The sequence below is a fragment of the Bufo gargarizans genome, chromosome 9, assembly GCF_014858855.1.
Source record: "Bufo gargarizans isolate SCDJY-AF-19 chromosome 9, ASM1485885v1, whole genome shotgun sequence".
In the NCBI taxonomy this organism is placed as follows: Eukaryota; Metazoa; Chordata; class Amphibia; order Anura; family Bufonidae; genus Bufo; species Bufo gargarizans.
The window spans coordinates 148,714,187-148,742,183 of record NC_058088.1 but is presented as its reverse complement, the minus strand read 5'-3'; the positions used below and the strand labels follow the sequence as shown (position 1 = coordinate 148,742,183).

General features: G+C 44.6%; 1 protein-coding gene across 1 annotated transcript in view; it reads left to right on the top strand.

Annotated features, from left to right (window-relative positions):
- Nucleotides 1–27,997, top strand: part of DRP2 (dystrophin related protein 2) — a 353,198-nt gene that overhangs the window by 147,964 nt on the left and 177,237 nt on the right. Inside the window, exons 12-13 of the mRNA XM_044306534.1 lie at nt 8,915–9,000; nt 24,560–24,717. Of these exons, the coding sequence (XP_044162469.1) occupies nt 8,915–9,000; nt 24,560–24,717 (244 nt within the window). The remainder of the gene's footprint in view (nt 1–8,914; nt 9,001–24,559; nt 24,718–27,997) is intronic.

Genomic DNA, 27,997 nt, shown 5'->3' with positions numbered 1-27,997 from the left:
AAAATGAGATTGCTATGGCTCTCGGACTATGGAGACACTAAAACATAATTTTTTTTTCTTATAAAAAATGCTATTATTGTGTAAAACTTAAATAAATAAGAAAAAGTATACATATTAGGTATTGCCACGTCCGTAGCGACCTGCTCTATAAAAATATCACATGACCTAACCCCTCAGGTGAACGATGTAAAAATAAATAAATAAAAAATTTGCCAAAACAACCAATTGTTTTGGTCACCTCGCCTCGTAAAGTGTAATAATGAATGATCAAAAAATCATATGTACCCAAAAATGGTACCGGTAAAAACATCAACTCTTCCTGCAAAAAATAAGCCCCTGCACAAGACGATTGACAGAAAAAAAAAAAATATGGCTTTCAGAAAATTGAGACACAAAAACATATTTTTTCAAAAATGCTTTATTATGTTAAATTGAAACAAACAAAGAAAGTAGACATCTGTAACAACCTGTTAATAAAAATTTATAAAAAGGGAGTTCAGATGCATGCTACCATGGCTGCAGTACAGCTTTTCTTATGTAGATAATAAGACCCTTTCAGGACTTGCAGTGACAGAACTGTGTGCCTTTTTACCACTTTCCATCTGCCTTGCATATTCTGGGCAGTCTGTATGAGCAGCATAAAGCGATCAATGATTACATCATGTTTTACCACCACAGCAGGAAGCATGTGTTTTTTGGAGCTCAGACAGTGTCAACTCAAAGGAGCCTTAGGCCTCATGCACACGACCGTTGTGTGCATCCGTGGCCGTTGTGCCGTTTTCCGTTTTTTTTCGCGGACCCATTGACTTTCAATGGGTCCGTGGAAAAATCGGAAAATGCACCGTTTTGCAGCCGAGACCTTGATCCGTGTATTCTGTCCGTCAAAAAAATATGACCTGTCCTATTTTCTGGACGGACAACGGTTCACGGACCCATTCAAGTCAATGGGTCCGTGAAAGAACACGGATGCACACAAGATTGGCATCCGTGTCCGTGATCCGTGGCCGTAGGTTACTTTCATACAGACGGATCCGAAGATCCGTCTGCATAAAAGCTTTTTCAGATCTAAGTTTTCACTTTGTGAAAACTCATATCCGACAGTATATTCTAACACAGAGGCGTTCCCTTGGTGATGGGGACGCTTCTAGTTAGAATACACTACAAACTGTGTACAAGACTGCCCCCTGCTGCCTGGCAGCACCCGATCTCTTACAGGGGGCTGTGATCAGCACAATTAACCCCTTCAGGTGCGGCACCTGAAGGGGTTAATTGTACTATCATATCCCCCTGTAAGAGCTCAGGGCTGCCAGGCAGCAGGGGGCAGACCCCCCCTCCCCAGTTTGAATATCATTGGTGGCCAGTGCGGGCCCCCCCCTCCCCTCCCTCTTTTGTAATAATTCGTTGGTGGCACAGTGTGCGCCCCCCCTTCCTCCCTCTATTGTAATAATTCGTTGGTGGCACAGTGTGCGCCCCCCATCGCCCCCCCCTCTATAGCATTAACAACATTGGTGGCACAGTGTGCGCCCCCCATCGCCCCCCCCTATAGCATTAACAACATTGGTGGCCAGTGTGTGGCCTCCCATCTCCCCCCCCCCCCCCTGATCATTGGTGGCAGCGGAGTTCCGACCGGAGTCCCAGTTTAATCGCTGGGGCTCCGATCGGTAACCATGGCAACCAGGACGCTACTGCAGCCCTGGTTGCCATGGTTACTTAGCAATAGTACAATAGTAGAAGATTCATACTTACCTGCTGGCTGCTGCGATGTTCGTGTCCAGCCGGGAGCTCCACCTACTGGTAAGTGACAGGTCTATGCGGCGCATTGCTAAATGAACTGTCACTTACCAGTAGGAGGAGCTCCCGGCCGGACACAGACATCGCAGCTCCCAGGTAAGTATGAATCTTTTACTATTGTACTATTGCTAAGTAACCATGGCAACCAGGGCTGCAGTAGAGTCCTGGTTGCCATGGTTACCGATCGGAGCCCCAGCGATTAAACTGGGACTCCGAGCGGAACTCCGCTGCCACCAATGATCGGGGAAGGGGGGGGGGATTTGTGATGAGAGGCCGCATACTGGCCACCAATGTTGTTAATGCTATAGAGGGAGGGGGGGCCGATGGGGGGCGCACACTGTGCCACCAACGAATTATTACAATAGAGGGAGGAAGGGGGGGCCGATGGGGGCCCACACTGTGCCACCAACGAATTATTACAATAGAGGGAGGAAAGGGGGGCCGATGGGGGCCCACACTGTGCCACCAACGAATTATTACAATAGAGGGAGGAAGGGGGGGCCGATGGGGGGCGCACACTGTGCCACCAACGAATTATTACAATAGAGGGAGGGAGGGGGGGCGGGGGGCCGCACACTGTGCCACCAACCTATTATTACAATAGAGGGAGGGAGGGGGGGGCTGGGGGGGCCGAACTGGCCACCAATGATATTCAAACTGAGGAGGGGGGGTTCTGCCCCCTGCTGCCTGGCAGCCCTGATCTCTTACAGGGGGATATGATAGTACAATTAACCCCTTCAGGTGCGGCACCTCAGGGGTTAATTGTGCTGATCACGGCCCCCTGTAAGAGATCGGGTGCTGCCAGGCAGCAGGGGGCAGTCATGTACACAGTTTGTAGTATATTCTAACTAGAAGCGTCCCCATCACCATGGGAACGCCTCTGTGTTAGAATATACTGTCGGAAATGAGTTTTCACGATCTAACTCATATCCAACAGTATATTCTAACATAGAGGCGTTCCCATTGTGATGGGGACGCTTCAAGTTAAAATATACCATCGGATTGGAGAAAACTTCGATCCGATGGTATAAAAGGGACTCCAGACTTTACATTGAAAGTCAATGGGGACGGATCCGTTTGAAATGGCACCATATTGTGTCAACGTCAAACGGATCCGTCCCCATTGACTTGCATTGTAATTCAGGACGGATCCGTTTGGCTCCGCACGGCCAGGCGGACACCAAAACGACTTTTTTTTCATGTCTGTGGATCCTCCAAAAATCAAGGAAGACCCACGGACAAAAAAACGGTCACGGATCACGGACCTACGGACCCCGTTTTTGCGGACCGTGAAAAAATACTGTCGTGTGCATGAGGCCTTAAAGGACTGTGTCCTCTGACACACTGGCAAGCTGCATGCTTGGTTGCTTACATACTGACAAAGGCATAATTAACACCAAGTAAAGTGTTGACTAGCCATGCTTTTAGATTCTTGCTATAAAAGCAAAATAGGGGAATGTGTTCCTGATACCAAAAAGTAGGCAAAATTGTTGAATTGCCAGCATATGCTCTGTACCCAGCTTGCTGGCAGCTTTAAGCAAGCAGAGACCTGCCATCCACATGTTTGACCAGAAGGCCCCTCTCCATGCCCCAGTCAACGACCTCCCACCATCTCGGCCACTGCTGCCACTACAAGTAGTAGAAGACACAGCAGCACTAGTAGCCAATTCAGTTTGCTGAACCTGATAGAACAGCTTTTTCAAGTGCCACACCAACCTGACGCACATTAGCAAATGCATGCGCACAGCCTCAACAACCAGGTTCAGTCATACCTGTACTATGCCCTTCCTCTGACACATACCTTATTGCCTGATTTCTAGGAGACAGATTGGAGCAGTGGCCAGAACTCGCCCAGCTTGCTATGGTTTTCCAGCCTCCAGTGTACAGTCAGAGAGGGTATTCAGTGTAACAGGTGGCATCATCACATCAAAGTGGACAAAATTGCCCCCCCCCCCCCTCCCCAAATGCAGACATTAATCTGTGAGGATTTTGACACCTCTCTGGTTGATGTCAATTAACACATTTGCAAATGCTTACAGTGGCTATTTATCTGCAGCCCAATGATGCCACTGCTGCTCTCTGCCTGTCCATCATGTTCGATACTGTCCTGCTGCTGCCCCATCTGTTGCACCCACTACTACTACTACCCTTACACAGCTGCACATTTCCTGCCTTGTCTGTCAGGTTTCATACTACACTGCTTCTTTTACAGTTACTACTGTCGCTACTACTTCCCCTACAAAGCGGCACATATCCTGTCTTGTCCATCAGGTTCCATATTGTGCTACTACTGCCACTGGTACTACTCGTACACAGCTGCACATCTCCTGCCTTGTTCATCAGGTTCTATACTCTGTTACTACTGCTGACACTACTACTGCTGCTGCTACCCATACATATCTCCTGCCTTGTCTATTAGGTTCCATACTGTACTACTGCTGCTCCCAAAAAAGGGAGCACTTTTGGACCACTAGTTCACAAAAAGCCAATCCTTTTTCTAGTGGTACAGTGTGTTTATAAAAACTGGCAGGCATCTGCCGACAATAAAGGACAATCTTTTTATTTCAAAAAGCATAACAAATCCAACAGTGCAGCGTATTTTTAAACAGGCTGTTTGTTAAAGGGGTTATCCCACTTCAGCAAATGGCACTTATCATGTAGCAAGCCAGCAAAGTTAATACAAGACACCTACTAATGTATTGCAGGGTTGTCGTAACCCCTGGATATGAGCCGTGTATAATGTGATGGAAAAATGAATCAAGCCAGCATAGGAGGCAATATGGACAAAAACAATACATTAGTAAGTGCCTTATATTAACTTTGTCTACATGATAAATGTAATTTGCTGAAATGAGAAAACCCCTTTAACACCATCAACTATGCCTTTACGTATAACTATATATATATGTCACTCTGATATTAATAATGCTGTCTTTATGTCAAAAATCTTGAAAGAGGAGAGAGAGACCTCAGATTGTCATACATCATTTTTCTGGGTAATTGGAGCACTTTTGATTCGGGTTGAACTTATTTCTACCCAATCTTCCGACCACTACATTAGAATCTGACCCAGACGTATTTGAATAAATTAGCTAATCTTTATTTATGACAAATATCCCGCCTTGGTAGACATTTATCAAAACTAAGGATAAAGAAAAATGGAACTGATTGCAATCAGATTTCAGCTGCCATTTTTAAAAGACCTGAATGGAAATCAGTAACCTCAATTATTTGATAACAAGGCAACAGATGACCCCATACCTCTATCTCCCAAGACATATTGGCTGGTGGAACATGCTTAGTTAACCTGTTGGGGACACAGGGCATACCTGTACGCCCTGATGTCCTGGTACTTAAGGACACAGAGCGTACAGGTACGCCCTGTGTATTTCCGATCACCGCGGCGGGCGGTGATCGGTGATCGGAACTGGGTACCTGCTGATAGATCTATCAGCAGGCACCCTGGGTCAATGCCGAGGGTGGTCCTGTGACCCCCCCATATTGGTGATCGCTGCAAATCGCAGGTCAATTCAGACCTGTGGTTTGCAACGCTTTCGGAAGTTTCTGATCCCCGCGGTCTGTGACCTCGGGGATCAGAAACTTCAAAATGCCTTTATTTTATGTTTAACCCCCCCCCCCAACCCCCCCACCCCGCGGCAGTGCAGGCAGGTGGTGCTGAGAGGGGACGGGCGCGCGTTCATCCGCCCGTCCTCCCTCTCATTTTCAGGATGGCAGAGGGGTTAGCAAGCAGAGTGTCAGCACATTGCTGAGACTCTACTTGAAAGGGCTGACATCATCATACAGATGTCAGCCGTTTAACCCCTTCCATGCCGTGGTCCATAGGGACCGCTGTATGGAAGAGGTTAACAGGGAGGGAGCTCCCTACCTCTCTCGTCGGGGGCTGCTGTGCCTTTGCTCAGCCCCCGATTCTTGACGGGATCACATAGGGAGGGGCCCCCCTCCCCATAACCCCCTGCTCTGTTGTGGCAATGAGTGATGGTTACCATGGCAACGGACGCTTTCACAGGCTTCCTGCTGTCTATGGTGCTGATCAGACTACCTCTAAAGGCAGAAGTCTGATGAGACTTTGTAAAGTGAAAATACAGTACAGTACACTATATAGTGTACTGTACTGTATTATACAGACATCAGACCCACTGGATCTTCAAGAACTAAGTGGGTCTGTGTCAATTTTTTTTAAAAGTGAAAACACATTTATCACTGATTAAAAAAATAAAAATAAACATTCTCTACACATGTTTGATATCACCGCGTCCGTAACGACCTGATCTATAAAACGGTCATGTTTTTATTTGTTTCAAAAATGATATTATTGTGTAAAACCTAAATAAAAAAATAAAAAAGGTATACATATTAGGCTACTTTCACACTAGCGTTCGGGGCTCCGCTTGTGAGTTCCGTTTGAAGGCTCTCACAAGCGGCCCCGAACGCATCCGTACTGCCCTAATGCATTCTGAGTGGATGCGGATCCGCTCAGAATGCATCAGTCTGGCACCGTTTATCCTCCGCTCCGCTCAGCAGGCGGACACCCGAACGCTGCTTGCAGAGGCAAACGGATCCGTCCAGACTTACAATGTAAGTCAATGGGGACGGATCCGTTTGAAGTTGACACAATATGGCTCAATTTCAAACGGATCCGTCCCCCATTGACTTTCAATGTAAAGTCTGGACGGATCCGTCTGAGCAACTTTCACACTTAGAATTTTTTCTAAACTATAATGCAGACGGATCCGTTCTGAACGGATCCGTTCTGAACGGATCCCATCGTCTGCATTATAGGAGCGGATCTGTCTGTGCAGACACCAGACGGATCCGCTTTGAACGCAAGTGTGAAAGTAGCCTTAGATATTGCCACGTCCGTAAGAACCTGCTCTATGAAAATACTACATAAACTAACCCCTCAGGTGAACACTGTAAAAAAAAAAAGTGTCAAAAAAGATATTTTTTTGTTACCTTACATAACAAAAAGTGTAATAGCAAGCGATCAAAAAGTCATATGAACTCCAAAATAGTGCCAATCTAACTGTAATCTCATCCCACAAAAATGATACCCAACCTAAGACAATCGGCTGAAAACTGAAAAAACTATGGCTCTCAGACTATGGAGACACTAAAACATGATTTTTTTTTGTTTCTAAAATTATATTATTGTGTAAAACCTAAATAAATAAAAAAAGGTATACAAATTAGGTATCGCCGCGTCCGTAAGAACCTGCTTTATAAAAATAGCACATGATATAACCTGTCAGATGAATGTTGTAAATAATAAAAAATAAAAAGAATGCCAAAACAGCAATTTTTTGGCAAATATTTCATTTAAATCCTTTTTTTCCCATAACAAATCAAGGTTTAACAGCCAAACAAGACTCAATATTTATTGCCCTGATGCTGTAGGTTACAGTAATACCCTATATGTGGTCGTAAACTACTGTATGGCCACACAGTAGGGCACAGAAGAAAAGGAACGCCATATGGTTTTTGGAAGGCAGTTTTTGCTGGACTGTTTTTTTTACACCATGTCCCATTTGAAGCCCCCCCTGATGCACTCCTAGAGTAGAAACTCCCAAAAGTTACCCCATTTAAGAAACTACACCCCTCAAGGTATTCAAAACTGATTTTACAAACTTTGTTAACACTTTAAGTGTTCCACAAGAGTTAAGGGCAAATGGAGATGAAATTTCAGAATTTCTGATTTTTGTTACTTTGCCTCACAAAAAGTGTAATATAGAGCAACCAAAAATCATATATACCCTAAAATCATATGTACCAAGAAAACTGCCACCCTATCCCGTAGTTTCCAAAATGGGGTCACTTTTTTGGAGTTTCTACTCTAGGGGTGCATCAGGGGGCTTCAAATGGGACATGGTGTCTAAAAACCAATCCAGCAAAATCTGCCTTCCAAAAACCAAATGGCATTCCTTTCCTTCTGCGCCCTGCTGTGTGCCCGTACAGCAGTTTACACCCACATATGGGGTGTTTCTGTAAACTGCAGAATCAGAGTAATAAATTTTGAGTTTTGTTTGGCTGTTAACCCTTGCTTTGTTACTGGAAAAAAATAATTAAAATGGAAAATCTTCCCAAAAAGTGAAATTCTGAAATTTTATCTCCATTTTCCATTAAATATTATGGAACGCCTAAAGGGTTAATAAAGCTTGTAAAATCAGTTTTGAATACCTTAAGGGGTGTAGTTTCTTAGATGGGATCACTTTTATGGAATTTCTACTCTAGGGGTGCATCAGGGGTTCTTCAAATGGTGTAAAAAAAAAAGTCATCAAATTTTGCCTTCCAGAAACCATATGGCGTTCCTTTCCTTGTGCTCCCTGCCATTTGGTCATACGGCAGTTTATGACCACATATGGGGTGTTTCTGTAAACTACAGAATCAGGGCAATAAATATTGAGTTTTGTTTGGCTGTTACCCCTTGCTTTGTTACTGGAAAAAAAAATTAAAATGGAAAATCTGCAAAAAAAAAAAACTAAATTCGGAAATTCTCCATTTGCCATTTAACTCTTAAGGGTTAACCTAACCTAAAGGGTTAAGGTTTGTAAAATCAGTTTTGAATACCTTGAGGGGTGTAGTTTCTAGAATGGCATTTTAGGGTGGTTTCTATTATGTAAGTCTGACAAAGTGACTTCAGACCTGAACTGGTCCTTAAAAAGTGGGTTTTTGAAAATTTGCTTCTAAACTTCTAAGCCTTGTAACGTTCCCAAAAAATAAAATGTCATTCCCAAAATAATCCAAACATGAAATAGACATATGGGGAATGTAAATTAATAACTATTTTTGTAGGTGTTACTATGTATTATAGAAGTAGAGAAATTGAAACTTAGAAATTTGCAAATTTTTCCAAAAAGCTGTGCTCTCTATATTGTTTGTGAATCAGGCAAACAGCCAAGTAAGTAACCACCTGCAAACTTGTAAGACTATATTGGGTTAGAGATTTATTCTTCCAATAGGTGAGAGTCCAAACAATTAATGGATTAAATGCATTTGGCAACTGAAACTAAATTGAATTAATTTTAATAAAATTACATTGAGAATGGTGTTTTTTGATTTAGTCAAAAACAAAATCTGATAAAGATGTCTATTTCTATTTGTACAGTGCTCGCATTGGAAGAATACGGGCGCTTTCTTTTAAGGCTGGAATAGTGTGTTTATGTGATTGTGATGTGAAGGGGAAACTGCAGTGTGAGTATTATATTGCATGGTTCAAAAAGCTTTGTATGGATCATCGAATTTGTATGTCTGTGTAATAACGTTTATTGTTAGTATTTCTGTACATTATATTTTGTTATTTTTTGAGAGTGAAGCAACAGCTAAAGGGATTCTTCTAACATTTAAAGTTATACCTGGGCCACAGGATAGTGCAGAAGTGTTTAATCGGTGGGCATTGAACTGCTGAACCCACACTAATAACAAGAATGGGGGTCCTGTGTGCCCTCATATACTGTAAATGGAGCTGCAGTTGAGCATGCCTGCTGTAGCTCCTTACATCTCAATAGAACTGCTGGAGATAGTTGTACACTTGATGTAGGATTACACATGTGGATAGGTGATAACTTTAAATCTTGAGATAATCATTTTGCCTTGAACAAGTATAGACTCTATTTACACTAATACAAACCGGATTCCCAAAAAGTTGGGACACTATACAAATCGTGAATAAAAACTGAATGCAATGATGTGGAGGTGCCAACTTCTAATATTTTATTCAGAATAGAACATAAATCACGGAACAAAAGTTTAAACTGAGAAAATGTACCATTTTAAGGGAAAAATATGTTGAATCAGAATTTCATGGTGTCAACAAATCCCCAAAAAGTTGGGACAAGGCCATTTTCACCACTGTGTGGCATCTCCCCTTCTTCTTACAACACTTAACAGACGTCTGGGGACCGAGGAGACCAGTTTCTCAAGTTTAGAAATAGGAATGCTCTCCCATTCTTGTCTAATACAGGCCTCTAACTGTTCAATCGTCTTGGGCCATCTTTGTTGCACCTTCCTCTTTATGATGCGCCAAATGTTCTCTATAGGTGAAAGATCTGGACTGCAGACTGGCCATTTCAGTACCCGGATCCTTCTCCTACGCAGCCATGATATTGTGATTGATGCAGAATGTGGTCTGGCATTATCTTGTTGAAAAATGCAGGGTCTTCCCTGAAAGAGATGACGTCTGGATGGGAGCATATGTTGTTCTAGAACCTGAATATATTTTTCTGCATTGATGGTGCCTTTCCAGACATGCAAGCTGCCCATACCACACGCACTCATGCAACCCCATACCATCAGAGATGCAGGCTTCTGAACTGAGCATTGATAACAACTTGGGTTGTCCTTGTCCTCTTTGGTCCAGATGACATGGCATCCCAGATTTCCAAAAATAACTTAGAATCGTGACTCGTCTGACCACAGAACAGTCTTCCATTTTGCCACACTCCATTTTAAATGATCCCTGGCCCAGTGAAAACACCTGAGCTTGTGGATCTTGCTTAGAAATGGCTTCTTCTTTGCACTGTAGAGTTTCAGCTGGCAACGGCGGATGGCACGGTGGATTGTGTTCACTGACAATGGTTTCTGGAAGTATTCCTGAGCCCATTCTGTGATTTCCTTTACAGTAGCATTCCTGTTTGTGGTGCAGTGTCGTTTAAGGGCCTGGAGATCACGGGCATCCAGTATGGTTTTACGGCCTTGACCCTTACGCACAGAGATTGTTCCAGATTCTCTGAATCTTCGGATGATGTTATGCACAGTTGATGATGATAGATGCAAAGTCTTTGCAATTTTTCGCTGGGTAGCACCCTTCTGATATTGCTTCACTATCTTTCTGCGCAACATTGTGGGAATTGGTGATCCTCTACCCATCTTGGCTTCTGAGAGACACTGCCACTCTGAGAAGCTCTTTTAATACCCAATCATGTTGCCAATTGACCTAATTAGTGTTAATTGGTCTTCCAGCTCTTCGTTATGCTCAAATTTACTTTTTCCAGCCTCTTATTGCTACTTGTCCCAACTTTTTGGGGATTTGTTGACACCGTGAAAATTTGAATCAACGTATTTTTCCTTTAAAATGATACATTTACTCGGATTAAACGTTTGATCTGTCATCTACGTTCTATTACAAATAAAATATTGACATTTGCCATCTCCACATCATTGCATTCCGTTTTTATTCACAATTTGTTTAGTGTCCCAACTTTTCTGGAATTCGGTTTGTATTATTCTTTGCATGATTCTTTTGTTCTCATAGGTAATTTCAAGCTAGGTTAAAATTTTGTCGTAAATGCCAGAAAAAGCACAGAATGCAGTGCTGTTGTTTCAATTAAGATGATGGACATCATGATGAAAGCTATCATTGATGTGCATCATGTGATAGATTCAGCACTGCTGTTATTTTCATTTTTCTGTTTCTTTGAGGGGACACAAAAATGGAAATATTGACCCCTATTAAAGGGGTTCTCTGGTTTCGTAATTAAATATTTTTTTATCTGCCCAGAGTACCCCAAACACTGCATATGTTTGCCCCATATAGCTAATGTTTGTCCCCTTCTTTCTGCATTATTTCATTGTTGCAGGATGTTTACATGCAGAACTTCCTGTTTTAATCAGCTTCCTGCTGGCTTTCTCAACAACTCATTAGCTAGTCAGAGTGTGCCCTGAGCCCTTGTATGTATGCAAATATGAGGTCATGAATGTGGAAATTTATATAAAAAAAAATACATTAATATTAATAATTCTTGTAGTAAAGTGCTATTTACACTGATAAGCAAAAGAGTAGCAATGTTTTGAACTTTTGACTTTCAGGCTCCATATCTCATTATCCACTACAGCTTCAAACGTGAGACTGCCATAATTTTATAGAGAATCACCTTGGCTAGATCATACATTGGATTTAATACTATTTAGCATATGATTAGTTATGCAGATTCTTATCATGTAACTGCATTGTTACTGTTTTGCCCTTAAAATTCTAAATTTTTATTATTTTGTTAGTATTTTGTAAATGCACCTTTTGGCTTTCAACACTGCCTGAATCCTTCTGGGCATGCTCTAAATCAGATTCAAACATGCCTCGACCGAAATCCATTCCCAGGTCTCTTCTACACATTCCCAATGTTGGTTCATACTGGTCGACTTGGGTACGAATACAGCTTTTTCTTCAACTCTACCCAAAAATCTTCACTTGGGTTGAGGTCTTGGCACTGTGGAAGCCAATCCAGCACCTCTACTTCATTGTCAATGAACCATTTCATTGCCAATCTCGACGTATGCTTCGGGTCGTTGTCCTGCTGGAACACTATGTCATCCTTTTTGTACCGATAGTACTCAAGTGTATGTAGTAACTCGTCTTGTAAGATACTTACATATAGCGGTCACGGGTGTAGTAGGGGAGAACACCAAAAGACAGCAAGAAGGAAGAGGAAAGACACTAGGCCTCATCGCTAGGGAAGGAAAAGGGTCACCACCTATAAAACCCTGCTCCCGGCCCTAACTCCTATCTGTATGGGCACCTCTCGGTTGTAAAGATGCCCATACACAGTAACCAGGAAAACCCTGGTAACCCTTGGATGCCCTAAGGGTAATGACAGGGCAGAGACAACTCGTTCCTTCCCTGGTGAAGGAACCAGTGTCTCGCTGAGGCCTAGTAAACAACCAGGGGGGGTGGAATACAAAACACAACAAGCGGAACACTTAACTTCTGAGAATGATGGATGAACAGGACTTCAACAAGAACAACACCCCAGCTCTTCCAAACCCAAATGAAGCTATCCAGAGCAAGGAGTGATGGGTAAAGTCAGACTAAATATGGAGAGGTAAAGGTCACATGATCCAAACCTGAACAGGAGGTGTGGACATTCCAGCAACACACAGACAAAGTGAAACCAAAAGAGGCTGTCAGATCACTCATGTGCAGTCAGTCTTTCAGACCTTCTAAGACCTGTCACAGGTGTGAAAATAGCTCAGCACCAAGACCATCATTGATCCTGGTCAAGTATCCAACACCTTTGGCTGTGAAACAACCTAATTTCGTCAGGCTTCCTCCACCGAGTTCCCTCAATTTCTCAGTTCGTTAGTCCCCGTTTCCCTTATTTCTTTCAGACCTATTTGCAGCCATCAGAGCCCAGTCTATTGACTTTCATTTCACTGCTCCAAATCACCTGTTTCCAATATTCTACTGTCCACTGTTTGTACTTTTTTGCAAACTCGAGCCGGCGCTTCTTATGACAATATTGAATTTGAGGCTTCTTTTCTTTTTTTCGGGCCACCATTCCAGACTTGTGTAATGCGTATCTCAACTGTCGTGTTTGTCGTGCCAGAACTGATAGACCTTGTGATGTTGACTCCAATATTTTGCCTGGACGTCCACCTCTTGGCTTTAGAATGGATGGCCAGACTTTATTTTGTATTCTTCCAACTGTCATGGCACTCATTTGATGCAGTTTGACAATTTTCTTGGCCAAGATGATGGATGATGCTGTTTCTCTTAGCTGTTTTCCCATAGCTGGTCCTGGATTCGAACCAGTGACCGTATGCTTGAGAATCAACCTAATAACACACTGAGCTATTAGGAAACATGAGAACAAGTTGTAATTTGTAGTATACAAGAAGAAAGAGATTATTCCACCACCAAGAGCAAAACAGTAACAGTTACATGACAAGAATCTGCCTGACTAATTATATGTTAAATAGTTGCAAGTACAATTTATGTATGAGATAGCCAAGACGATCAAATCCCTAAGGGTAATGGTGAAAATGGATGTACCTAAGGTAGATAGAGGCCCATTAGATGGAAATAACATTATGGGGATCGTATTAGATATCAAAAATAATTTATACCAAATTGTTACCTCAGTTGGAATTATAAAAGATTGGCTACCTAGAGACGCTCTTCAAATAGCTACTACAACATTTACCGAAACTTCCCCGAGCTAACCTAAGTCTGCGTGAGATTGCAGGAAAATGATTTATTTGATTTTACTTATTTGGAGGTCAAGAATTTAAGAAGTGTTCTTGTGAACAATCCAAAATACAATGTAAAACAAAAAGATGTGCCTGTAAAAAAAAGTATTGTACAAAGTATTGTACAAGTTACAAAACTCGAGATGCCACAAATCAACAACGTGTTTTAATAAAAATGAATGAACATTATTATTTATTAATTACATTCACTAAAAATATTCTTCTTGTTTTTAAAAATATCAGCCTAAGTACCCATTTCTTACAATATTATTTCATATTATTATTATATTATCAAAAATATTAAACTTTTCACTAAAACAGTTAAGAGATTTGATGATCAAATCCCTTTCTTTAATAATTTGTGTTTCAATGACTATTGTTGTATTACCTACTTTACATTTATTAATGCATGGTTTACTAAATAAATACTTTTAATATCTAAACAATATTTTTTCATATTATTATTATATTATCAAAAATATTAAACTTTTCACTAAAACAGTTAAGGGATTTGATGGACAAATCACTTACTTTCTTTAGGGAACATCATCTTCCATGAATTGATCATCTCCCTTAGGCTGAGTTCACACGGGCGTGTCCGGATTAGGTCCGGATGCCTCCCGGTGTATTGCGGCAAATGTGTTTTGCACGCGCGTGATAAAAAACTGACTGTGGTACCCAGACCCGAACTTCTTCACACAAGTTCAGGTTTTGGTTCGGTGTTGTGTAGATGTTATTATTTTCCCTTATAACATGGTTATAAGGGAAAATAATAGCATTCTGAATACAGAATGCTTAGTAGGTGGTCAATTGAGGGTTAAAAAAAATTAAAAATGAACTCGTTAACGTCAGATCACATGTGATTGGTGTCATGGAACCATGAACCAGACGTACAACAGAGATGAGTGGAAATAAGAAGGCTTTATTGGAAATCAAGCCGTAGCAAAAGTCCAAACGGATGGCTAAACCGAAGCAGGGTCTTGCGTAGACAGAGGTCAGGAACCAGGAGGGTGGTCAGACGAAGCCAGGATCAGGAACCAACGGGGTAGTCAGACGAAGCCAGGATCAGGAACCAACGGGGTAGTCAGACGAAGCCAGGATCAGAAACCAACGGGGTAGTCAGACGAGGCCAGGATCAGGAACCAGAAGCAGCAGCAGTCTTAGAAGCATGTGAACACAGGAGGACCAAGCAAGGAACTGAAGCCACAGACCTTCTATATATATGAGCTAGGCATCCAGCTCCTCCCAGTGGGAAGGAGAAGCCGCAGGGTGGGAGGCTACAAGAAACCCAGAAACCAAGATGGCCGCCAGCACATGTCAAACGAAGGTAAGACCATGACAGTACCTCCCCCTCAAGGGCCCCTCCTCCGCGGAGTAAGGAACGGTTTCTGAGGGAAGCGTGCGTGGAAGGCTCGGAGCAAAGCAGGAGCATGGACATCTGCGGAGGGAACCCAGGAACGCTCCTCTGGACCATAACCACGCCAATGGACCAAAAACTGCAACCGACCGCGGACCAGGCGTGAGTCCAGGATATTGCTCACCTCATATTCCTCACGATTGCCCACTTGGACCGGACGGGGCCGAGGAACCGAGGAAGTGAAACGATTACACACCAACGGCATCAACAGGGAGACATGAAACACGTTGGAGATCCGCATGCCAGGAGGAAGCGCAAGGGCATAGGCTACCGGGTTTACCCTGCGAAGCACTCGGAAGGGACCAACAAAGCGAGGCGCCAGCTTGGGAGTGGGCACTCGAAGGTTGAGGTTGCGGGTGGACAACCATACACGGTCTCCGACCTGGTAGGAAGGAGCGGGCGCTCGTCTGCGATCAGCCTGGAGTCTCTGGCGCTGCGCAGAGACCTCAAGGGACCTCTGGATCTGTACCCAAGAAGCACGTAGGACGGAAAGGTGATCCTCCACAGCCGGAGTATCCTGGGGAGAGAATACCTCCGGTAACACGGCAGGTTGGAACCCATAATTGGCCATGAAGGGAGACGTCCCAGAGGAAGAGTTCACCGCCGTGTTCCTGGCAAACTCAGCCCAAGGCAGGAGGTCAACCCAATTGTCTTGGTGATCGGAGACATAGCAACGAAGGAATTGCTCCAAGGCCTGATTAGATCGTTCTGCGGCCCCATTGGACTGAGGGTGGTAGGCCGAGGAGAAAGAGAGATGAATCCCCAACTGGGAGCAAAAGGCGCGCCAGAACCTGGACACAAACTGACTCCCCCGATCCGACACAATCTCCTTGGGCAAACCGTGCAACCGGAAGACCTCCCTGGCGAAAATCGTGGCCAACTCTTGTGCAGAGGGTAACTTCTTGAGAGGAACACAGTGGCACATTTTGGAAAACCGGTCCACAATCATGAGAATGACCGTATGGCCTCGGGATGCAGGGAGGTCCACAATGAAATCTATCCCCAGGTGTGACCATGGGCGCTCCCCGGTGGCTATGGGTTGCAAAAGGCCCAACGGAAGGTGCCGAGGGGACTTACTCTGGGCACAAACGGAGCATGCCGCTACATATGCGGCGATGTCGGAACGTAGAGAAGGCCACCAGAACAGACGTGAAACAGCCCAGGACAGCTGGTTCTTTCCAGGATGCCCCGCGGCCTTGGAGTTATGGTAGGTTCGCAACAACCGAGTGCGCAACTCCTCAGGCACAAAACACCTGCCGTTGGGTCTCCCAGAGGGAGCACCAGATTGAGCCGCCAAAATCTGCTCACCCAGGGGAGAGGTCAGGCTGGTGCGAATGGCGGCCAGGATCTGATTCGGAGGTATGACCGAAGTCGGAATCGACTCCTCCCCGGACAGCTCGGAGTACTGCCGTGATAAGGCATCCGCTCTGATGTTCTTGGAACCGGGTAGGTAGGAGACCACGTAATTAAAATGTGACAAGAACAGAGCCCATCTGGCCTGACGTGGTGTCAATCTCTTGGCCTCAGAGAGGTAGGTCAGATTCTTGTGGTCCGTCAGGATGAGAACCGGAACCACTGAGCCCTCGAGCAAGTGCCTCCATTCTTTAAGGGCCTGCACGATGGCCAATAACTCCCTGTCACCAATCTGATAGTTGCACTCCGCGGAAGACAGTTTCCGGGAGTAAAACCCACAGGGAAGCAGAGGACCCTCTGGTGTTCTACGCTGAGACAGAAGGGCGCCTACTCCCGTCTCAGACGCGTCCACCTCGAGGACAAAGGGCAACCCAGGGTTGGGATGCGACAGAATCGGAGCCGACACAAAGGCGGACTTTAGAGCCTCAAAAGCTCGGATGGCCTCGAGCGGCCAGACCTGGAAATTACTGCCCTTCCTGGTCAGATCCGTGAGAGGCTTGGCTAGCATGGAAAAGTCCCTGATGAACTTCCGATAATAATTGGCGAAGCCCAAAAAGCGCTGCAGGGCACGGAGACCACTGGGCTGGGGCCACTGTAAGACAGCCGAAACCTTCTCAGGATCCATGGAGAACCCCTCAGCGGAAATGATGTAACCTAAGAAGGTTACCTGGGATCGGTGAAATTCGCATTTCTCAAGCTTACCGAACAGCCTGTTCTCTCGTAACCGTTGCAACACTCGTCTGACATCCATAATGTGGGCCTCCATGGATTCAGAATATACCAAGATGTCATCCAAATAGACCACCACACACTGCTGCAACAGGTCACGGAAAACATCGTTGATGAATTCCTGGAAGACTGCGGGCGCATTGCACAACCCAAAGGGCATAACCAAGGATTCATAATGACCGGTCCTGGTGTTAAACGCGGTCTTCCACTCATCACCCGCCTTGATCCTTACCAGGTTATATGCCGCCCTCAGGTCGAGTTTGGTAAAGACCGTGGCCCCTTTGAGGCGATCGAACAGCTCGGAAATCAAGGGTATCGGGTAAGCGTTCTTGATCGTGATGCGATTGAGACCCCTGTAATCGATGCAAGGCCTCAACTCACCGCCCTTCTTTTTCACAAAGAAAAATCCAGCCCCTGCCGGGGACGAGGATTTGCGAATGTGTCCGCGTGAAAGCGCCTCCCTCACGTACTCCTCCATGGCCTCATTCTCCGCTACCGACAGTGGATAGACTTTGCCACGAGGAGGAACGGCACCGGATTGTAACTCTATGGCACAATCGTATGGGCGGTGCGGAGGTAGGGCAACCGCGCGCACCTTATCGAATACATCCCGGTACTCTTCGTATTCAGGAGGCAACAGAGAGTCCGAGGAAGTACACAGCAACTTGACAGGCCCATGGATGCAACTAACCCCACACTGCGGTGACCACGAGAGGATCTCGACCGATCTCCAATCGAAAGTCGGGTTATGCTTCTGGAGCCAGGGGTACCCCAAGACCACCGAGTAGTGTGGAGACGAAATAACCTGGAGACAGACCGACTCTCTGTGAACGGCACCAATGGCTATCCCCACTGGAAGGGTCTCATGAGTCACGTGTGGCGGCAGAAGGGGTCTGCCGTCTATCGCCTCAAGAGCCAGTGGGGAACCTCGAGGCTGCAGAGGAATGGAATTGGCGGCAACGAACACTCTATCAATGAACAAACCACCAGCACCAGAGTCCACCAACGCCTGGGTCGTCACCGAGCCCCCGACCCAGGAGAGGACAACCGTGATCAGTGGTTTGTCAACACGGGAAACCGGGGACGAGGAGACTCCACCCAAGATCTGCCCCCGACAGGACCTCAGGTGCGAGCGTTCTCCCAGACGGTTCGGACATGCCAACCGAAAATGCCCACCGAGACCACAGTACATGCATCGGCCCTCGCGTCTCCGGAGTGCCCTCTCCCCCTCGGACAGGCGAGCAAACCCCCGCTGCATGGGTTCACCCCCAGACAAGTCATCCCCAGGAGGCGTGGGAGGAGAGGGAGGCACGGGTGGGACAGCAAACGTAGGCGCCAATCTGTTAGGAGACCTCCGCAGGCTCTCCTTAAAGGAAGGTCTCTCCCTGAGTCTGGTGTCAATCAAAATCAGGAAAGAAATAAGAGACTCGAGCTCCACTGGTAGGTCCTTAGCTGCAACCTCATCCTTCAAGGCATCCGAGAGACCATGAGAGAAAGCAGCGACCAGAGCCTCATTATTCCAGCCCACCTCTGCTGCCAGGGTACGAAACTCAATGGCGTATTCAGCTACGGATCGTGAACCCTGTCTGATGGACATAAGGAGCTTCGCAGCAGAGGCAGCACGAGCCGGCACATCGAATACCTTCCGAAGAGAAGCAACAAAACCGGAAAACTCGGCAACCACCGGATTGTTGTTCTCCCATAAAGGGCTGGCCCAGGCCAAGGCCTTGTCCGAGAGCAGCGAGATCAAGAAGCCCACCTTTGATCTCTCAGTAGGAAAGGCATGTGGCAGCAACTCGAAATAAATGCCCACCTGGTTAAGGAAACCTCGGCACTGAGTTGGCTCTCCCCCAAAGCGCTGTGGAAGGGGGGCAGAACCGGTCATACCCCGAGACACCGCAGGCGCAGCAACAGGTGTCGGGGTAGACTCTGGCGCAACAACCGGGGCGGCAGTAGGAGCGGGCCCAGGAGCGACAACCGACCCATCGGCAACAGAAGCGAAATGAGCCGTGCGTTCAAGCAGGGTTTGCAACGCCACAGCGAACCGACCCAACAGGTGATCCTGCTGATCAAGTCTGGCAACCAGCGTAGGTAGCGAGGATGGCCCTGTACCGTCAGAATTCATGGCTTGGTCCTAATGTCATGGAACCATGAACCAGACGTACAACAGAGATGAGTGGAAATAAGAAGGCTTTATTGGAAATCAAGCCGTAGCAAAAGTCCAAACGGATGGCTAAACCGAAGCAGGGTCTTGCGTAGACAGAGGTCAGGAACCAGGAGGGTGGTCAGACGAAGCCAGGATCAGGAACCAACGGGGTAGTCAGACGAAGCCAGGATCAGGAACCAACGGGGTAGTCAGACGAAGCCAGGATCAGGAACCAACGGGGTAGTCAGACGAGGCCAGGATCAGGAACCAGAAGCAGCAGCAGTCTTAGAAGCATGTGAACACAGGAGGACCAAGCAAGGAACTGAAGCCACAGACCTTCTATATATATGAGCTAGGCATCCAGCTCCTCCCAGTGGGAAGGAGAAGCCGCAGGGTGGGAGGCTACAAGAAACCCAGAAACCAAGATGGCCGCCAGCACATGTCAAACGAAGGTAAGACCATGACAATTGGAGCATGTGATCTGACATCACCACAGGTCCTTTAGCTGGTAGTTCATAATTAAAGAAGTAAAGAAGAGAACGGGAACTACGCGGTCAAGAGGAGAAGGTGAGTTAATTTTTCTGTATTCAGAATGCTATTATTTTCCCTATAACCATGTTATAAGGGAAAATAATACAGTGAATAGACTGTCACCTAGCAACCATGCGTGAAAATCCCACCGCATACGCACTTGCTTGCGGATGCTTGCGATTTTCACTCAGCCCCATTCACTTCTATGGGGCCTGCGTTGCGTTATAAACGCACAATATAGAGCATGCTGCGATTTTCACGCAACGCATAAGTGATGCGTGAAAATCACCTGCTCATGTGCACTGCCCCATAGAAATGAATTGGTCCAGATTCAGTGCGGGTGCAATGCGTTCATCTCCCGCATTGCACCTGCGCGGAAATCTCGCCCGTGTGAACTCAGCCTTAGGGATTTTATCAAATCTCCATTTTCATAATTTCCCTGCAACATACATTATATATATATATATATATATATATATATACACTACGTGCAGAATTATTAGGCAAATGAGTATTTTGACCACATCATCCTCTTTATGCATGTTGTCTTACTCCAAGCTGTATAGGCTCGAAAGCCTACTACCAATTAAGCATATTAGGTGATGTGCATCTCTGTAATGAGAAGGGGTGTGGTCTAATGACATCAACACCCTATATCAGGTGTGCATAATTATTAGGCAACTTCCTTTCCTTTGGCAAAATGGGTCAAAAGAAGGACTTGACAGGCTCAGAAAAGTCAAAAATAGTGAGATATCTTGCAGAGGGATGCAGCACTCTTAAAATTGCAAAGCTTCTGAAGCGTGATCATCGAACAATCAAGCATTTCATTCAAAATAGTCAACAGGGTCACAAGAAGCGTGTGGAAAAACCAAGGCGCAAAATAACTGCCCATGAACTGAGAAAAGTCAAGCGTGCAGCTGCCAAGATGCCACTTGCCACCAGTTTGGCCATATTTCAGAGCTGCAACATCACTGGAGTGCCCAAAAGCACAAGGTGTGCAACACTCAGAGACATGGCCACGGTAAGAAAGGCTGAAAGACGACCACCACTGAACAAGACACACAAGCTGAAACGTCAAGACTGGGCCAAGAAATATCTCAAGACTGATTTTTCTAAGGTTTTATGGACTGATGAAATGAGAGTGAGTCTTGATGGGCCAGATGGCTGGATTGGTAAAGGGCAGAGAGCTCCAGTCCGACTCAGACGCCAGCAAGGTGGAGGTGGAGTACTGGTTTGGGCTGGTATCATCAAAGATGAGCTTGTGGGGCCTTTTTGGGTTGAGGATGGAGTCAAGCTCAACTCCCAGTCCTACTGCCAGTTTCTGGAAGACACCTTCTTCAAGCAGTGGTGCAGGAAGAAGTCTGCAAGGTAAGAAAAACATGATTTTCATGCAGGACAATGCTCCATCACACGCGTCCAAGTACTCCACAACGTGGCTGGCAAGAAAGGGTATAAAAGAAGAAAATCTAATGACATGGCCTCCTTGTTCACCTGATCTGAACCCCATTGAGAACCTGTGGTCCATCATCAAATGTGAGATTTACAAGGAGGGAAAACAGTACACCTCTCTGAACAGTGTCTGGGAGGCTGTGGTTGCTGCTGCACGCAATGTTGATGGTGAACAGATCAAAACACTGACAGAATCCATGGATGGCAGGCTTTTGAGTGTCCTTGCAAAGAAAGGTGGCTATATTGGTCACTGATTTGTTTTTGTTTTGTTTTTGAATGTCAGAAATGTATATTTGTGAATGTTGAGATGTTATATTGGTTTCACTGGTAAAAATAAATAATTGAAATGGGTATATATTTGTTTTTTGTTAAGTTGCCTAATAATTATGTACAGTAATAGTCACCTGCACACACAGATATCCCCCTAAAATAGCTAAAACTAAAAACAAACTAAAAACTACTTCCAAAAATATTCAGCTTTGATATTAATGAGTTTTTTGGGTTCATTGAGAACATGGTTGTTGTTCAATAATAAAATTAATCCTCAAAAATACAACTTGCCTAATAATTCTGCACTCCCTGTATACACACACATATATATATATCTATATGCTGCATATATATAAAAATTCAAATCAACCCCATTTCCCAAAATCAAAATAAATCATAATGAAAAAAATTATCATGGGCATCGCTGCCTGTACTATTAAAATATATTAATATTTATCCCATATGGAAAACAGCGAAACAGAAAAAAAGTAAAAAATGGTCAATTTGCTGTTTTAAAGTTACTTCACCTCCCACTAAAAATTGAATAAATAGTGATCAAGAAGTCATACGTACCCCAAAATTGGATCAATAAAAAATACAGATTTAGATTTTTTATTTTTTTTCAGTATTAAAAGGCCAGAAAAACTATGCATATGTGGCATCGTTGTCATGATACTTACTTGGAGAATGAAGGGAACAGGTCAGTTTTACCGTATAAGGAACACCATAAAAACAAAACCCATAAAACGGTGGTGGAATTGTGTGTTTTTTCCACCCCATTTAAAAAAAAAATCCCGCTTCCCACTAAATTGTATGCAAATGTAAATGACGCCATTAGAAAATACAACTCGTCCTGCAAAAAAACAAGCACTCATACAGCTATGTGAATGGAAAAATAAAAAAGTTATTGCTTTGGGAAGTCTGGGAGTAAAAAACAAAAATTAAAAATAGTCTCGTCTTAAATGGGTTAAGCATTGTGTTTTTTTTTCTGTTTTAATAACAACACCAGGGGCTTATTCAGTCGAGTGATAGTCCAAGTGTAGAATGGACAGAACACTGACACATTATAGTCAATGAACCAATTCATATGTATGCTTTAGGGCTCGTTCACACGAACATGTGATGCCTATTTCCGTATTGCGGACCGCATTTGCTGATCCGCAATACACGGGCACCGTTCATTGGCCATTCTGCATCATGGATGCGGACCTCTTCATTTCAGTGGGTCCGCAAAATGCAGCGATGCGAAACGGTGCAGAAGGAAGAACGGAACGGAACACTACAGAGTGCTTTCTGGGGTTCCGTGTTTCCGCACCGCAAAAAGATAGAACGGTCTACAGCACGGGCACAAGCCCTTAGAGAGAGTTTACATCACCATTTCCTCTTCTGTTCTGATCTGTCAGAAGAACAGAAAAAAACAGGATCCTGTAAAAAAAAAAAAAAAAAAAAAAAAGATCCTGTAAAAAACATTGCACACAGGATTTTTTTTCTGCCTAAAAAAACTGATCTCAGATGGAAATGTCTCAAACGCATGTCAAATGTGCATATCTGATGCATGGGATCCATTTTTTACAAGAACCATTTTTTAAAGGATCTGCTTTTTTACAGGATCCATTACAGTTTGTTTTTTTCTGTTCTGACAGATCAGAAGAACGGAAAATGAAATCGGATGTGAACTCTCCCTTAGGCTACTTTTTACACTCGCGTTTGGTGCGGATCCGTCATGGATCTGCACAGACTGATCCGTTCAGATAATACAACCGTTGGCATCCGTTCAGAACGGATCCGTTTGTATTATCTTTAACATAGCCAAGACGGATCCGTCTTGAACACCACTGAAAGTCAATGGAGGACGGATCAGTTTTCTATTTTGCCAGATTGTGTCGTTTGGCTCAGTTTTGTCAGATGGATGGAGACAGAACGGAGGCAAACTGATGCGTTCTGAGCGGATCCTTTTCCATTCAGAATGCATTAGGGCCAAACTGATCGTTTGGACTACTTGTGAGAGCCCTGAACGATCTCACAAATGGAATCCCAAAACGCCAGTGTGAAAGTAGCCTTATTCGCAAAGACCATGGTTCTGTACCGAGGAAATCTCAGCTTGCAATACTTTGTTCCAGTTCTTGTGCGATACGCACTGTGTGTGGACTAAAATCATTTAGTGCACAGAACATGGACAAGTTTAACCCTGGTTTCACACCTAAGCGTTTCGCAAACGCTCGTTTTTACGCGCGATTTTGTCGCGCGTATTTATGCGCGTTTTTTGTAATAGTAAACGCGCGTTTGACGCGCGTTTGGGTGATTGACAGCAGTGTTGTCCAAAGAGTCTATGGCCCAAACGCGCGTCAAACGCGCCCAAAAAATCTCCTGTACTTGTTTGAGCGTCGGGCGTTTTACAGCGCGTTCAAACACGCTGTAAAACGCGAAAATGTGAACCAGCCCCATAGGGAAGCATTGGTTTTCATGTGTTGCACGTTTTACAGCGCGTAGGAACACGCTGTAAAACGCGCAAGTGTGAACTTAGGGTTAGGGTCTATTCACACGTCCGTTGTTTCTTTCCTGATCTGTTCCGTTTTTTGCTGAACAGATCTGGACCCATTCATTTTCAATGGGTCCTGAAAAAAAATCTGACATTGTGCTGTCCGTTTTTTTTCAGGACCCATTAAAAATTAATGGGTCCAGATCTGGTCCAGATCTGTTCAGCAAAAAACGGAACAGATCAGGAAACAAACAACGGACGTGTGAATGGACCCTTATAGTACTTGTCTGCATAGGCCATTTTACTTTGCTCTGACGTACTGTTAATGTAACTACTCTAATGCTGTTTTCCTCAGATTTATTTTCACAAGTGGCTGGACCTGATGGGACTTGTGATCAACGACAGCTTAGTCTTCTACTGCATGAAGCCATTCAGATACCCCGTCAACTAGGAGAGGTTGCAGCATTTGGAGGAAGTAATGTTGAACCCAGTGTTAGGAGCTGCTTTCGATTTGTGAGTGTACAAACATTTAAATGCATGGTATTTTTGTGACGGATTTGTTTACCCCAGAAAATTAAAAAGGAAGAACAATAGGTACATTTTTTGATCTAGAGAAATGACTAACCCTGGGTTCACACCTGAGCGTTCTGAAAGGAGCGCTCTGTATGCGCGATTGTACCGGCATTTGCAATCGCGCATACAGAGACAAACGAACGCCCATTGTCGCTCGTTCCCGAATGTCTATGTACAGGAACGCGCGACAATACCCCCCCTAAGAAGCTCATGTACTTTTTTGAGCGTAGTGAACCATTCCCATAGGGAATCATTGGTTTCTCCTTGCTGAGCGTTTAACGCTGGGTTCACACCTGAGCGTTTTACAGCGCGTTCCTACGCGCTGTAAAACGCTCAACACAGAGAAACCAATGATTCCCTATGGGAATGGTTCACACCTGGGCGTTTTACAGCGCGTATGATCGCGCTGTAAAACGCCCGACGCTCAAACAAGTACAGGAGCTTTTTTTGGCGCGTTTGACGCGCGTTTGGGCCATAGACTCTTTGGACAACACTGCTGTCAATCACCCAAACGCGCGTCAAACGCGCGTTCACTATTTAAAAAAACGCGCATAAAAACGCCTAGGTGTGAACCCAGCGTTACAGCGCGTAGGAACGCGCTGTAAAACGCTCAGGTGTGAACCCAGCGTTAAGGAAAAGTGCAGTATAATGCCATAACCCTGCTTTCACACCTGAGCGTTTCCCAAACGCGCGTCAAACGCGTGTTTTTGACGCGCGTTTCTGACGCGCGTTTTTTGTAATAGTAAACGCGCGTTTGACGCGCGTTTGTGTCATTGACTGCAGTGTCCTATGGCCACAAACGCGCGTCAAAACGCCCCAAAGAAGCTCAAGTACTTGTTTGAGCGTCAGGCGTTTTACAGCGCGATCGTACGCGCTGTAAAACGCCCAGGTGAGAACCATTCCCATAGGGAAGCATTGCTTTTCATGTGTTGAGCGTTTTACAGCGCGTTTGAACGCGCTGTAAAACGCTCAGGTGTGAACTTACCCTGGGTTCACACCTGAGCGTTCCTCAAACGCGCGTTTTACGCGCGTTTTTGTCGCGCGTTTTTATGCGCGTTTTTTGTAATAGTAAACGCGCGTTTGACGCGCGTTTGTGTCATTGACTGCAGTGTCCTATGGCCACAAATGCGCGTCAAAACGCCCCAAAGAAGCTCAAGTACTTGTTTGAGCGTCGGGCGTTTTACAGCGCATTCGTACGCGCTGTAAAACGCCCAGGTGTGAACCCTTCCCATAGGGAAGCATTGGTTTTCATGTCTTAAGCGTTTTACAGCGCGTTTGAACGCGCTGTAAAACGCTCAGGTGTGAACCCAGGGTAACCCTGGGTTCACACCTGAGCGTTGCGCAAACGCGCGTTTTACGCACGTTTTTGTCGCGCGTTTTTATGCGTGTTTTTTGTAATAGTAAACGCGCGTTTGACGCGCGTTTGTGTCATTGACTGCAGTGTCCTATGGCCACAAACGCGCGTCAAAACGCCCCAAAGAAGCTCAAGTACTTGTTTGAGCGTCGGGCGTTTTACAGCGCGTTCGTACGCGCTGTAAAACGCCCAGGTGTGAACCATTCCCATAGGGAAGCATTGGATTTCATGTCTTGAGCGTTTTACAGCGCGTTTGAACGCGCTGTAAAACGCTCAGGTGTGAACCCAGGGTTAGGGTAAAGAATAAGAAAAATCAAGATATGGTTATGGGAGACTGGTATTTTAAAGCAAACCTGTCACCGGGATTTTGTGTATAGAGATGAGGACATGGGCTGCTAAATGGCCACTAACACATTCACAATACACAGTCCCCATAGCTCTGTGTGCTTTTATTGTGTAAAAAAACAATTTAATACATATGCAAATTACCTTAGATGAGTCCTGTACGTGAGATGAGTCAGGGACAGGACTCATCACAGGTTAATTTGCATATGTAGCAAATCGTTTTTTTTTACACAAAAGCACACAGAGCTATGGGGACTGGGTATTGCGGATGTGCTAGCGGCCATCTAGCAACCCATGTCCTCAGCTCTATACCCAAAATCCCAGTGACAGGTTCCCTTTAAGGGGAATTTGTCATTTTGAAAACGTTGTCTAATCTGATAGCATCATGTTATAAAGCAGGAGGAGCTAATATAATTGAGGTAAGATTTGGAGGAAAAGATTCATTAGAACTTTGGCCATTTAAAGGAAATGTGTCAAAAATGTTTTCTGCCAGTTAAAACCAGATTGTAACACATCCTATTCTTTTTAAATCTGTTTTTATTTTCTGATTGCAGATTTATTTATTCTGTTTCCTGAACATAATTATGGGGGCAGCCATCTTGCCTGAGCTGTTCTTAACAACATAAAAAAAATTGTTTTACGGCAACCCCATGGTCCATAGACACAATGGTCAGGAGGGACCCTCACATGGGAGAGTTTTCTAGGAATGCTCTGTGACCTGTGCGGAGGTCATTGTACAAGAAAAGGATAGATAAGCTTTGAAAATCCCCTATTGTGAATGGTGGATCCTGTTTTATGTGTCATTTTAATTGTGCCTATAATGTTATCACCTCTGTGTGTAGATAAGCAGATAACTGCAGTAAAGTGATCTGAACAGACCTAGATGTAGCGCCAATTATTTGGCTTAGTGGCCAGCGGGAAAACTGCAGGAAATGATGTATTTTGTTATAACATAGATATTAACATGGCAAATGAAAAATAACATCATAAAAAATTATTTAAAAATATGTTTTACATAAAAACATGATTTCAACAATAGGTCATTTTCTGATGAAAAAAAGTCTTTGGTGGGTATATAGGTCAGGAGATATTCTTGGCATATAAACAGACCATGCATTATAGATATGGTATGATTTTGGTATTACAGAAACTATTTGGTGAAAAGACATGGACCTGGTCTTCTGTATCTCATAGTCTTACTACCACAGTTAATGTACCGTATTTATCAGTATAATGGTGCCTTCACACACAGCAGATTTTGTTGCAGAAATTTTCAGTTTCGTTCAGTTCAGTTTTGTCCCTATTGACAATGAATGGGGACAAATCTGAAGCGTTTATTATTCACTATGGAGATCCTATGACGGATCTCAATAGCGGAATTGAAAACGCTAGTGTGAAAGTAGCCTAGGGACAGACACACATGAGAAAGAAGAAACTCGCTGCGTGTGGCAGTGTGAGTTCCCGTTCTGAACTCTGCTTATCTGACAGGATTGGACAGCATTATAATGATCTATAACCCTG